The 12,812-nt window shown below is 43.0% G+C and overlaps 1 protein-coding gene across 3 annotated transcripts in view; it reads left to right on the top strand.

Annotated features, from left to right (window-relative positions):
* Positions 1-469: 469 nt before the first annotated feature.
* The window catches only part of cyb5r4 (cytochrome b5 reductase 4), a 92,913-nt gene continuing 80,570 nt past the window's right edge, over positions 470-12,812 (top strand). Inside the window, exons 1-3 of one of the 3 annotated variants that reach the window (XM_080192817.1) lie at positions 535-607; positions 5,462-5,627; positions 12,218-12,371. In XM_080192817.1, the coding sequence (XP_080048943.1) occupies positions 12,245-12,371 (127 nt within the window). In that variant the 5' untranslated portion in view covers positions 535-607; positions 5,462-5,627; positions 12,218-12,244. Of the gene's footprint in view, positions 608-4,924; positions 5,130-5,461; positions 5,628-12,217; positions 12,372-12,812 lie in introns of those variants that run through there. The other 2 variants (XM_080192818.1, XM_080192816.1) reach the window with 2 other exon arrangements.

Here is a 12,812-nt window from a genome sequence, read left to right as displayed (position 1 = left end):
ACGGGTGCGGAAGGCGTCAACTGTGCCCGTGGACACCACATGCTCCCTCTCCAGGGGCACTTGGCCACGAATGTAGCCGCGGTAGAGGGGCAGACAGTCTGGATGGATGGCCCCCTCGATCGCCCATTGCCTGGACCGGTAAATGGCACGTTTCACTAGGCCCAGGAGCAGGTTGACGAGGAGGTCGCCATCCCAACCCATCCCTCTCCGCGCCAGGTGAAAGAGTGGCGACTAGGGGGAGTTTCCCAGTAATTTCATTGCAGTGTTAATGACACCAGTGAACAAACTTTTGACCATTCTGTGAATTGAGGGACTACAAATCCCATCATGCCGTTCAGCACTGCGCATGCCCAGTGCCTTCCTGGCGCGGGGCCTAGCGCCGGCACCGAGCTGGAGTGAGCGCTGTCAACCCGGGAGTGCGGGGTAGGGGGGGGAACGCAGAGAGAGAGAGAGAGACAGACACAGAGTGTACCGGGGGCTAAAACCCTCCTCCAAAGCCTCCGGCCTCTTTACCACAACCGAAGGTGTTGCTGAAGGAGCCCCCGAGATGTCTCAGTTCCCTGCGCCCGGTTCCCAGCAGCGGGCATCCGCGGGCGGCAGGAACAAGGTGAGGGAGGGGGGGAGGGGCGATTGGAGGCGGGGGGGCTGGGGCCGGGGGTGGGGGCTGGGGGGTGGGGGAGGGGCGGCGGGGGAGGGGGAGGGGGACCGGGGGCGGCGCGGGGGAGAGGACCGGGGTGGGGTACCGGGGAGCCACCGCCGCAGCCACTCAGCTGTCAATCAGGCCGGGCCGGCGCTGTCACGTGCTGCTGATGATGTGGGTATGCCGGCGTTGGACTGGCGTAAACACAGTAAAAAGTCAGACTTTTTAACGTGCTGCTCATTCCAGGGGCTTGTGCCGGTCGCGGCGGCGGCGGCTCTGCGCGGACAGCTCCAACTCCAGCAGCAATTCCCCACAGCAGCGAGCAGGGCCAAATTACAGTGTTAGATTTAAGAGAGAGGCCCCGTCAAAGGAACGTCTTCCTGCCTGCTTTTGCTCTTGTTGCAAATTTATGCTCTGTTCAAACCGCACTCTGTTGAAATTTCAGCTCGCATTTTGGACGAGGGTCATTCTTAAAACGTTTACCGTTTCACCGGTGGCACAGTGGTCAGCACTGCCTCACTGCGCCAGGGACCTGGGTTCGATTCCAGTCTTGGGTTCCTGTGTGTGCAATTTACATGTTTTCCCTGTGTCTATGTGGGTTTCCTCCTACAGTCCAAAAATGTGCAGGTTAAGTGGCTGTGTTAAATTGTCCCTTAGTGTCCCATGATGTGTAGGTTGGTGTGCAAATGTGTGTTTATGGGGATAGGGCCTGGGTGGGATGGTCTGTTGGAGAGTTGGTGCAGACTCAATGGGCTGAATAATGGCCTCTATGATTTCTATGATCCTTTGAATTCAAGAGTATGGACTTTTTAAAAAAAATCTTTTACTATTAACGTTGAAGAACGTATGTGCAAAAGCAATTAATAATGCACTAAAGTTCTTACCAATTTAATGTTTTGCTGGTCAAGCGACACTTCTTTTTTTAAGGTGGCATAGTTGTGCATAATAACTGTGGTTGGTAAAGCCAGCATTTATTTCTCATACTTCGATCGTGGTCTGGATTTTGTGGTCTCAATGATAGTGGTGTTCACTAACACTGACAGTGATATCGACAGTGTTCACTGTCATTACGTCTCTGAAATTGATAACAACTACTTCTGGAATCTGTACATGAGTACCAAAACAGGGATATGCAGAATGAAAGTGATTTACTGCAGATGCTGGTGTGACAATACTGTGCTATTGATTTATGTTTAAGGCAGGACTGCATTAAGATTCAGTGTGTTTTTTAAACAGTCGGTTTGTCTGGAAGGAATACACTAGGTGCTGGAAAGCAGAATAATTTTAGCCATGTTTATTTAGAAAGCTTAATGAAGTTCTGCTTATCAAAGGGGTGTTTTCTTGATTAAAGAAATTGAAAGATTAGTTGGGTATACAGGATCATACTGTCATTTGATACTAGAAGTGGAAAGAGCTAAGTTTGTAGCTGGGAAAAACAGCCTCTGAGTTCAGTTGCTAAAGAGGGCAGTTTAAAGATAGAAACCTACAAGTGGCTCTCTCAAAATCTCCAAAGCTGCCAACCCAAGTCAAAGCAAGTATGAGAAAGGCAAAATACTGTGGATGTTGGAGTCTGAACCAAAAACAGAAAATGTTGGAACACCTCAGCAGGCCTGACAGCAGCTGTGGAGAGAGAATTGAACCAATGTTTCGAGTCTGATATTTTGTCCGAGCTAAAGACAAAGAAAATAGGATGAGATTTATTGTGGGGGTGGGGGGTAATGCTGCAATTGATGGGAACGGCATAAACAAAAGGACAACAAAAATGTAAATTATGATGATGAGGACTAGGAATGGTGCTAAGAGCATCCATTAAAAGATCGGACTGTATAAATAACAGAACAAAGGTGTAGAGTATAGGAATGTGGCTGGTGGCACTAGTATGTGGGAGGGGGAGGTGAAACAAGATGGAAAGCAACTTATTAGAAATGGAAAAATGAAAATATAAAGTAATAAAAATGGATTAATGAGATGAAAAGAACAATTGAAATAAAAATAAATATAAAAGGAATGGAGATAGAGGAGCGAGTTCATGCTCCAAAGTTATTGAACTCATTGTTCAGTCCGGAAAGCTGTAAAGTGCCTAGCTGGAATATGAGGTGCTGTTCCTCCAGTTTACGCTAGTCTTCACTAGTGCATTGCAAAAGATGTAGAGATGCCGATGTTGGACTGGGGTAAACACAGTAATAAGTCTCACAACGCTTGGTTAGAGTCCAACCAGTTTATTTGATAGTAATCCCACAAGCTTTCGGAAATCTTCCACATACCTGATGAAGGGACACCGTTTCTGAAGGCTTGTGGGATTACTATCAAATAAACTGGTTGGACTCTAACCTGGTGTTGTGAGACTTCTTACTGCATTGCAAAAGGCCAAGGATGGACATGTGGACAGGAAAGCAGGGTGGTGTGTTGAAATGGCAAGCAACAGGAAGGTCTGAGTCCTGCTTGCAGATGGATTGAAGGTGTTCCACAAAGCAGTCACCCAGGCTGTGTTTGGCCACTCCAATGTAAAGTAAGCTGCATGCAATAGACCAGATTAAAGGAGCTGCAAGTGAGACACTATGTTACCTGAAAAGAGTGTTTGGGCCAGAAGATGGTGAGTGGGGAGAAGGTGAAGGGGCAGTGTTGAACGTTCTGCGAGTGCATGGGGATGTGTTGGGAGTGATGGAGAAGTAGACCAGGTGCTTCAGAGGGAACAGTCCCTGCAGAATACTGACAGTGGGTCTGAGGGGAAGATGTGTTGTGTGGTGGCATTGTGCTGGGATTTGCAGAAATGGCAGAGAATGATCCTTTGACTCCGGAGGCCAGCACAATGAAAAGCGAGGATGGGGGACCCCCTCCTAGTTTTGAGAGGGAGGGATAGGGGTGTGAGCAGTGGCCCAGGAGGAGTCAAAGCAAGAATGCCTGAATTGCTAGCTTTTTAAAGAGGGGTTTATGTCTGAGAAAAATATTGCTTGATTGGAACTGAATAGTAATACATCAGAAGTTTAGTTTGTTTCTTTCATGTTTAAAGATTGTTCAATGGTTAAAGAGTTAAACTGTTTTGTTTTGTTAGAGGTGTAATTAAACCATGTTATGAATAAAGCTTGTTTTGATTTTAAAAATCTCTAAATTGTCAGTGGAATCACTTCTGAGGCAACATGTCATTTCCTCACATTTATACCAAAATAGAAAAATTGTCAGGGTCTAGTCTAGCTTCATAACATACTTTGGAGTTTCTGATCTGGCACCCTAACACTGTGGGGAGAAAGCAGAACTAACATTTCAAGTCTGGATGACCCTTTGTCAGAGCTATCAGAGATAATCAGAAGTTGTTCTCATTGTATTGAATGCTGGAGTAGGCACATGGGGCTGTATGATCTATATCTGCTCCTGTTTCCTGTATTCTTATGCTTTTCTAAAGAACGTTCTGTTGAATTTCCTGCAGATGGCAATATTGAGAAATCACTAAGCTAACCGGAACTTTTTATTAATTCGCAGGGTGTGGGTTTCATTTGCTAGCCCAGCATTTATTGACTATCCCCAATTGCCCTTGAGAAGCTAGTAGTAAGCTCCCTTCTTGAACTGCTACAGTCCATGTGGTGTAGGTACACCCACAGTGCTGTTAGGGAGGGAGTTCCAGGATTTTGACCCAGTGACTTTAAGATCATTGAAAATTTTTGAAAAAGGAGGCATAACAAATTTTTTAACATATGAAGTCACTAGCTTTGCTGAACAATCTGGTTTAGGAAAACTACATTTATTAACTTCTCCATAGTAAACATTCCATAGCTTATTGAAAATTTGTTTTACATTATTTCAGCTCCACCTCTTCAAAATGTACAAAGAGTGAAATAATTTAGTGCATTTTTTTGGTTTACGTCTGCTTTGCTGCCTGTGAGAAATGATCGATGTGATTGGCTGTCTACTCTGCTCGATGACATCATTGTTTCTGGGTCCCCTTGACTTGGTGCTAGATTGAATTAACATTTTCAAAAGTGAAATCCATCCCACAAAGACTGTCGGATCTTTTGAGGTTAACAACAAGCCACGTTACTTTGACCACAAAATCCGGGCTAATGCAGTTGTGCTGCTGTTTCCACTGGTCCCACAAGGTGATTTTTATTGGCAGTTCCAGATGCAGCAGTGCTCAGTGTCAAATGTGAATACTGTTGGCAGATTGGTTTTCTGGCTTCAGTGGAAAGAAACTGCACAAGAGCTACAATGCAAAGACTGTTGTGTGTTTTTTATTTTTTATTGGAAATTTGAGTAGTTGCATCTTCGTGACTGGATGTCCAGCTTAGATTGTCTTCTGCTTATATCACCAAAACACTTTATAGTTATGATTAAAGTAGCTGTATTTATATTTTCTGTACGATTTATTTGCGAATTTGAATCTCTCAGTTGTCTCCTTTTCAGGCTAAAAGCTGAAGTTTCTCCTGGAGCATAATCCATTGTCAGAATTCAATTTATTGGTTCTTCTCAGCCATACAGCCACAATTTACAAACAACAGTATTGACTGTGAACCATTCATCCAACTGCAATGTCAGGAAATGCAGCCTTGGTTCCCCATTCACCAACAGTCTGACAATGTCTTACCTCCCACCCCATTCACCAGTAGTCCCACACCTTACCTACTCCCCCTGCACCCCTGGCCCCCTCAGCTCTCTATTCACTGATAGTCTCGTACTTTATGACCATCACAGCATCTGCTTGGCCACAATGCAAAAATAAAAACCACCACAAAATAAACATCCCAAATCATAATTATTATTAAAACATACCATTTGGAAGCAAAAGTCAACTAATTGCCCTTCCCTTTCTGTTTGTGTGCTCCAATGCAGTGCTACTCCACTGGCTGCATCATGGCTCGTGGAAGTTTTCTATCTTTCACTGGGTGAGACAGCAGATTCCTTGCTGGATGAATTTGAGCTGGCCCGAGAACGATTGGCTTTGAACTCCAGAATTTCGGCATGGATGGCAGCACTCTGGATTGGCTGACTGGCAACAGTAAGGTCACTGGTGAAATTATAGTAATGGAAGGGTGCTTGCTGTCATCCTGAGAGCGTCAGCAAGTGACTGATCCACAGGATCAGGATCACTCACCTGATGAAGGAGCAGTGCTTCAAAAGATTGTGATTCCAAATAAACCTGTTGGACTTTAATGAGATGTGATTTCTTATTGTGCCCACTACAGTCCAATGCTGGCATCTCCACATCATGGCTACAATCCACAGGGTCACTGCTGCAGCAGCACCTTAACAAACCTAGCAATCTGGGTGGCATGGTAGCACAGTGGTTAGCACTGCTGCCTCACAGTACCAGGGACCCGGGTTTGATTCCTGGCTTGGGTCTCTGTGCGAAGTCTGCAGTTCTCCCTGTGCCTGCGTGGGTTTCCTCCAGGTGTTCCGGTTTCCTCCCACGGCCTGAAAGACATACTGGTTAGGTGCGTTGACAATGCTAAATTCTCCCTCCATGTAGCCGAACAGGCGCCTGAGTGTGGCGACTAGGGGATTTTCACAGTAACTCCATTGCAGTGCTAGTGTAAGCTTATTTGTGATACTAATAAATAAACTTTACTGTTCTTAGTAGCACCAAGTTGAACTTGCATGGATGAAATCTGAGGTTCCACTGCACAACCCAGACTTTGGGTGGCTTCTGCTTGTGTTGTAGTTGTAGAATAAACATCAGCAGCAAGTGCTGCATTGTGGTTGGGTCCGCAAATGTGCTCATGGAAAAACGAAACACAAAATATTGCAGATGCTGGAAATTGACAATGTAGAAATACATTGACGAAAGACTTGAATAAGGCACTCACTGAGTGTTAAAATGGGCGGCACGAGCTTGTAGGGCCAAAGGGCCTGTTTCCTTTGCTGTGCTGTTCTTTTTTTCTTTGTTCTTTGTATTGCCAGAAATACTGAGCAGGTCAAGGAAAGTCTGGAAATAAGAACTTGAGTCAACATTTCAGGTTGATGATCCGTCATCCGAGCTAGAAAACATTAGAGATTTAACAGTTATTCTAGTAAAACTATGTTCTCTGGTCCTTCCCAATCTGTTAAACTGGAATAATTGAATGCTTATCCAATCCATTAATTAATTTATGTTCCTCTACCAGGTCTCTTCTAGATCTGTTCTCTAAAATCCAAGATCCTTAAGCCTTTCTAGGTTGCTGAGGTTATTTAATCTGGGAATACTTCTTGTACCTCTCCTGTGAACCTTTTCCATGGTCACCATTATCATCCACCATGTGAAAGGAGCAAAAATAGGTTTTTACTTCTTGGCCCTTTGGATGCAGTCTGATGAGGTGGTACATGATAACATGAAATCCTTTTGATTTGCACCGAATGACTTTATTAGAATAATTAATTTATTAGAATTAATTAAATTAATCTGTGTTAGCTACAGATTCTCAACATTGGTCATGATTTGAATGTCTCTGAGGTCTCTGTGTTCCCCCAACTCCATTGTATGCTTGTTTTTTTTGTTCCACCATTGGGACTGTGTTTTTAGCTGCCTAGGGCTCACGCTCTGGAATTCATTCCCTAAACGTCTTTTCCACTCCACCTCCTTTCCTCCTTTTAAGACAAACCTCTAAACCTACCCCTGTGACCAAGCTTTTGGTCATCTGTCCTAATATCTCCTATGTGGCCTGATTTCAAAGAGATGTAAACATCCTGGAAAGAATAGCACAACAAGATTTCAACTTTCAAGATGTTTAATGCTTTTAGTTATTGCAGTTTTGACTAAATATTACTTGGGCACTTGATACTTTAAGCTACAGAAAAGGCATTTTCACCATTGTGATGCTAGTGTGCCTTTTAAGAAATGTCTTTTTTAATCGTATTCTCTGCAGTTTGTAAGCAGGATTTTTGCTTTCATTATGGTACCAACTGTCTGCTAAAAGTCCTTTCATTGTTTCAATGGTTTAAATAGGGTTTTGTTTATTTTTGCTCTGGGACTCAGGTACTTTCTAGGATTTGTTTTATGACCCTGCATTGTTGGGGGAGGGGAAGAATGTTTGACAAGTCAGATGACAGAAGCTTTTTGTTTTCAGTTTTGAGCTGCTGTTTTTGTTTGGAAGGTTGGACATCAGACTGAAAAGTAGTGTTTCTCTCTCTGTCTCCCTGGTATTGGAAATTCTGCTGGTGAGCTGGAAGCAAGGCTGCTTGCCTTCCTGGAGTGAAAATTCTGCTATTGGTAGTTTGCTAGCTAGTAATTAGAGTCTTTGTCTCTCCTTGGTGTTTTGAGAAGCGGTTCTGACTTCAAGCTTGTTTGTGCGTGTATTAAGAGGGCTGCTGGAAGTTACAACACTGGGAAGTCAGTGTTTCAATTCTCCAACCAAGGGACTAAGTTCCAGCATCACGTGAGCATTTATATTTTCTGTGCTAAACCTGTGGCTAGGGTTTTGTTTGGGAAAGGTATTTAGCTGTTAAAGTTCATATAATATCATAGTTGTTTTTTTTTCCCTTGTTTGTAATTGGTAAAAGTTATTGCTATGTGTTAACTGTATTCTTAAATAAACTTTATTTGTTAAAAGCTCCCTAGTGGATTAGTTCAATCAAACCTGAAGTGAAACATCTCATGCTTACTCTAGCCAAATTCAAATTGCAAAACTTATGATCCAGATAGATTTCATAAAACATTTTGGAGTTTCTGACCTGAATTTCAGCACTGCAGTTTCACAGCGCCAGGGAGTCAGATTTGATTCCAGCCCTGGGTGACTGACTATGTGGAGTTTGCATGTTCTCCCTGTGTCTGTGCGGGTTTCCTCTGCGTGCTCCGGTTTCTTCGCACTGTCCAAAGATGTGCAGGTTGGGTGGATTAGCCATGCTAAATTGTTCCAAGATGTGTAGGTTAGGGGGATTAGCAAGATAAGTATGTGCCGTTGTAGGGACAGGACAGGCAGTTGGGCCTGGATGAGATGCAGAGTTGGTGCAGACTTAATGGGCTGAATGGCCTCCTTTTGCACTGCAGCGATTCTGTGAACTCTTTGAAGCATCAAATTCTTAAAGGACTTCGTAGGGTAGATTCCAGATGGATGTTTTATTCTGATCTGGGAATCTGGAATGAGGGCTCATGGTCTCAGAATTTAACTTAAGACTGTGACAAGGAGAATTTCTTTAATCTGAGGTTTGTGAATCCTCTGAGTTCTCTGATGTTAAGGGAGATGTTGATGAATCTAAACGGGGACTCTAAGAATGAAGGAATGTTGAAATAGAATATAACATGAGATCGAGGAGCAGGAATAGGCCATCCGGCCCCTCGAGCCTGCTCCGCCATTCAATAAGATCATGGCTGATCTTTTCATGGACTCAGCTGTACTTACCTGCCCACTCACCATAACCCTTAATTCCTTTACTGTTCAAAAATTTATCTAACCTTGCCTTAAAAACATTCAATGAGATAGCCTCAGCTGCTTCACTTGGCAGGAAATTCCACAGATTCACAACCTTTTGAGTGAAGACGTCCCTCCTCAACTCAGTCCTAACTGTGCTTCCCCTTATTTTGAGGCCATATCCCCTAGTTTTATTTTCACCCGCCAGCGGGACCAACTTCCCTGCTTCTATGCTATCTACTCCCTTCGTAATCTTATATGTTTATATAAGATCTTCCTTCATTCTTCTGAATTCCAATGAGGATAGCCTCAGTTTCTCCTCATAAGCCACTCCCCTCACCTCCAGAATCAACCTAGTGAACTCTTCTGTACCCCCTCCAGTGCTAGTATATTCTTTCTCAACGAAGACTAAAGCTGTACACAGTACCCCATGTGTGGCCTCACCAGCACGTTATACAGCTGCAACATAACCTTGTTGTTTTTAAACTTCATCCCTCTAGTAATGAAGGACAAAATTCATTTGCCTTCTTAATTATCTGTTGCACCTGCAAACCAACTCCTTGTGATTCTTGCGTAAGGACACCCAGGTCCCTCTGCACAGCAGCATGCTGCAATTTTTTACCATTTAAATAATAGCCCATTTTGCTGTTATTCCTACCAAATGGATGACCTCACATTTACATCTACCAGACCTTGCCCACTCACTTAGACTATTTACATCCCTTTGCAGACTTTCGATGTCCCCTACACACTTTGTCCTGCCACTCATCTTAGTGTCATCTGCAAATTTTAACACACCACACTTGGTCCCCAACTCCAAATTATCTATGTAAATCGTAAACAATTGCGGTCCCAACACTGATCCCTGATGCACACCACTAGTCACTGATCACCAACCAGAAAAGCATGCATTTATCCCCACTCTGCTTTCTGTTAGTTAACCAATCCTCTATCGATGCTAATACATTACCTATGTCACCATTCATCTTTATCTTATGCCTTTGGTGTGGCACCTTGTCAAATGCCTTCTGGAAATCCAGATACACCACATCCTACAGGTTCTCCATCATCTACTGTGCACGTAATGTTTTCAAAGAATTCCACTAAATTAGTTTAACGTGACTTACCTTTCATGAACCTATGCCGCATCTTCCCAATGGGACAATTTATATCCAGATGTCTCGCTATTTCTTCCTTGATGATTTTCTTGATTTTCTTTACTACACAAGTTAAGCTAACTGGCCTATAGTTACCACCTTTTGTCTACCTTGTTTTTTAAGCAGTGTCATCACATTTGCTGTTTTCCAGTCTGCTGGAACCACCCCAGAGTCCAGTGAATTTTGATAAATTACCACTAGTGCATTTGCTATTTCCCTCACCATCTTTTTTAGCACCCTGGGATGCATTCCATCAGGGCCAGGAGACTTGTCTACCTTTAGCCCTATTAGCATGTCTAACACTACCTCTTTTGTGATAATAGCTTTTAGGTCCTCACCTGCCATAGCCTTCTTGTCATCAATTTTTGGCATGTTATTTGTGTCTTCCACTGTGAAGACCGACACAAAATTTCTGTTTCCTCACTTCCAGTTATTACATCCCCCTTCTCATTCTCTAAAGGACCAATGTTTACTTTAGCCACTCCTTTTCTTTTTATATATTTGTAGAAACTTTTGCTTTTGTTATATTATGAGCTAGTTTACTCTCGTAATCCATCTTTCCTTACTTTATAGCTTTTAAGTGGCTTTCTGTTGACCTTTAAAGATTTTGCAATCCTTTAGTTTCTCACTGTTTGCCACTTTGTGTCCATTTGCTTTCAATTTGATACCCTCCTTTATTTCCTTAGATACCCATGGCTGATTATCTCTTTTTCTATAGTCCTTCCTTATCACTGGCATATACTTTTGCTGAGCACTGTGAAAAATCGCTTTGAAAACCTTCCGTTGCTCCTCAGTTATCCCACCATAAAGTTTTTGCTCCCCAGTTTACTTTAGCCAACTTCTCCCTCATCCCATTGTAGACTCCTTTGTGTAAGCACAAGACACTGGTGTTAGATTTTACCTTCTCACACTCCATCTGTATTTTAAATTCAACTGTTCTGTGATCGCTTCTTCCGAGAGGACCCCGAATTGTAAGATCATTAATTATTCCTGTCTCATTACACAGAATCAGATCTAGGTTAGATTGCTCCCTCGTAGGTTCCATTACATACTGCTCAAGGAAGCTATCGCAGATACATTCTCTGAGCTCTTCCTCAAGGCAGCCTTGATTAACCTGGTTTGACCAATAGACATGCAGACTAAAATCCAGCATGATAATTGCTGTACCAGTTTTGCATTCATGAGCTATTTCTTTGTTTATTTCTTGCCCCACCATGATATTATTTGGTGGCATGTAGACTACATCTATCAGTGACTTTTTCTCCTTACTATTTCTAATTTCCACCCAAATGGATTCAACCTTTTTATTCCACAGAACCTATGTCATCTAGCGCAGGGGGGTGGAGTTGTGGAATAAGTAAGATCAGCCTTGATCATATTGAATGGCAGAGTAGGTTCAAAAGGCTAAATCGCCTACTCTAGCATCTATTTCTCTGATCTTCTGAATGTACGTTGTTGCTATTCTCGAATCTGTCTCCTGCTGACCAGAACAGGGAAGTGGTGCAGTCTAACCATAGCCCAATGTTAGTTGATTCCCCAGGCTTGCACTCTGCTGATCTGAATACAAAGTTTTAACAGATTAATACCTCAGGCATAATTAAATGGTTGTAATTAAATCAGAGTTAAATTATAAGAACAGACTAAAGTTGTATGAATGTTTGAAGACTCTCTGGGACCTGGATTCGATTCCCAGCTTGGGTCACTGTCTGTGTGGAGTTTGCACATTCACCTTGTGTCTACGTGTCTTTCCACCAGGTGTTCCAGTTTTCTCCCACAGCCCAAAGATGTGCAGGTTAGGTTGATTGACCATGTTAAAAAAAAATTGCCCCTTAGAGTCCTGAGACGTGTAGGTTAGAGGTATCAGTGGGTAAATATGTAGGGATATGGGGGTAGGGCCTGGGTGGGATTATGGTTGGTGCAGACTTGATGGGCCAAATGGCCTCTTTCTGCACTGTAGGGTTTCTATGATTCTATGACTTAGTATCATCATTATTGGACATGTGTTGTCTTCCAGGTATTAAATCTTTTTATAATTATCTGAATTTTCAGGTGAGAAAAGTACCATTTCTAAGATGTCTTTATTAAACTGTTCTTTGCATCCCTTAAAGGTGCAGCTAAAGCCAGGTCGAAGTCTGATGGACTGGATCCGCCTCACAAAGAGTGGAAAGGATATGACAGGGCTACGTGGAAGACTTATTGTGGTAACTGAGGAAGAACTGGCTAAACACAACAAGAAGACCGACTGTTGGATGTGTATCAGAGGTAGGGCACGAGGAATGCCAGCTTAAAGAGACATCAGTTGAAGTAGTGATTTGAAAAATGTGGAAGATAGCTTATGTTAAACAGAAATGTTTAACAATCATGGACACAGTTTACTTAAAAAGAAAAAAGTGTGGCACTGATAAGACATTTGTCTGGAGCCAGAGGAAATGGGTGAGGTATTAAATGAGTACTTTGCATCAATATTCACCAAAGAGAAGGATTTGGTGGATGAATCTTGAAGGGAATTGCTTGATAGGGCGGACGCAACACGGTTTCATTAAAGGGAAGTCGTGTCTGACAAATTTACTGGAGTTCTATGAGGATGTGTCTAGGGCAGTGGATAGAGGAGAGCCGGTGGATGTGGTCTTTCTGGATTTTCAGAAGGCGTTTGACAAGGTACCTCACAACAGGTTATTGCAGAAGGTCAGGGGACATGGAGTT

This window comes from Carcharhinus amblyrhynchos, chromosome 7 (genome assembly GCF_965287045.1).
Source record: "Carcharhinus amblyrhynchos chromosome 7, sCarAmb.v2.hapA, whole genome shotgun sequence".
Classification (NCBI taxonomy): domain Eukaryota; kingdom Metazoa; phylum Chordata; class Chondrichthyes; order Carcharhiniformes; family Carcharhinidae; genus Carcharhinus; species Carcharhinus amblyrhynchos.
This window is presented reverse-complemented; position numbering and strand designations above follow the sequence as displayed.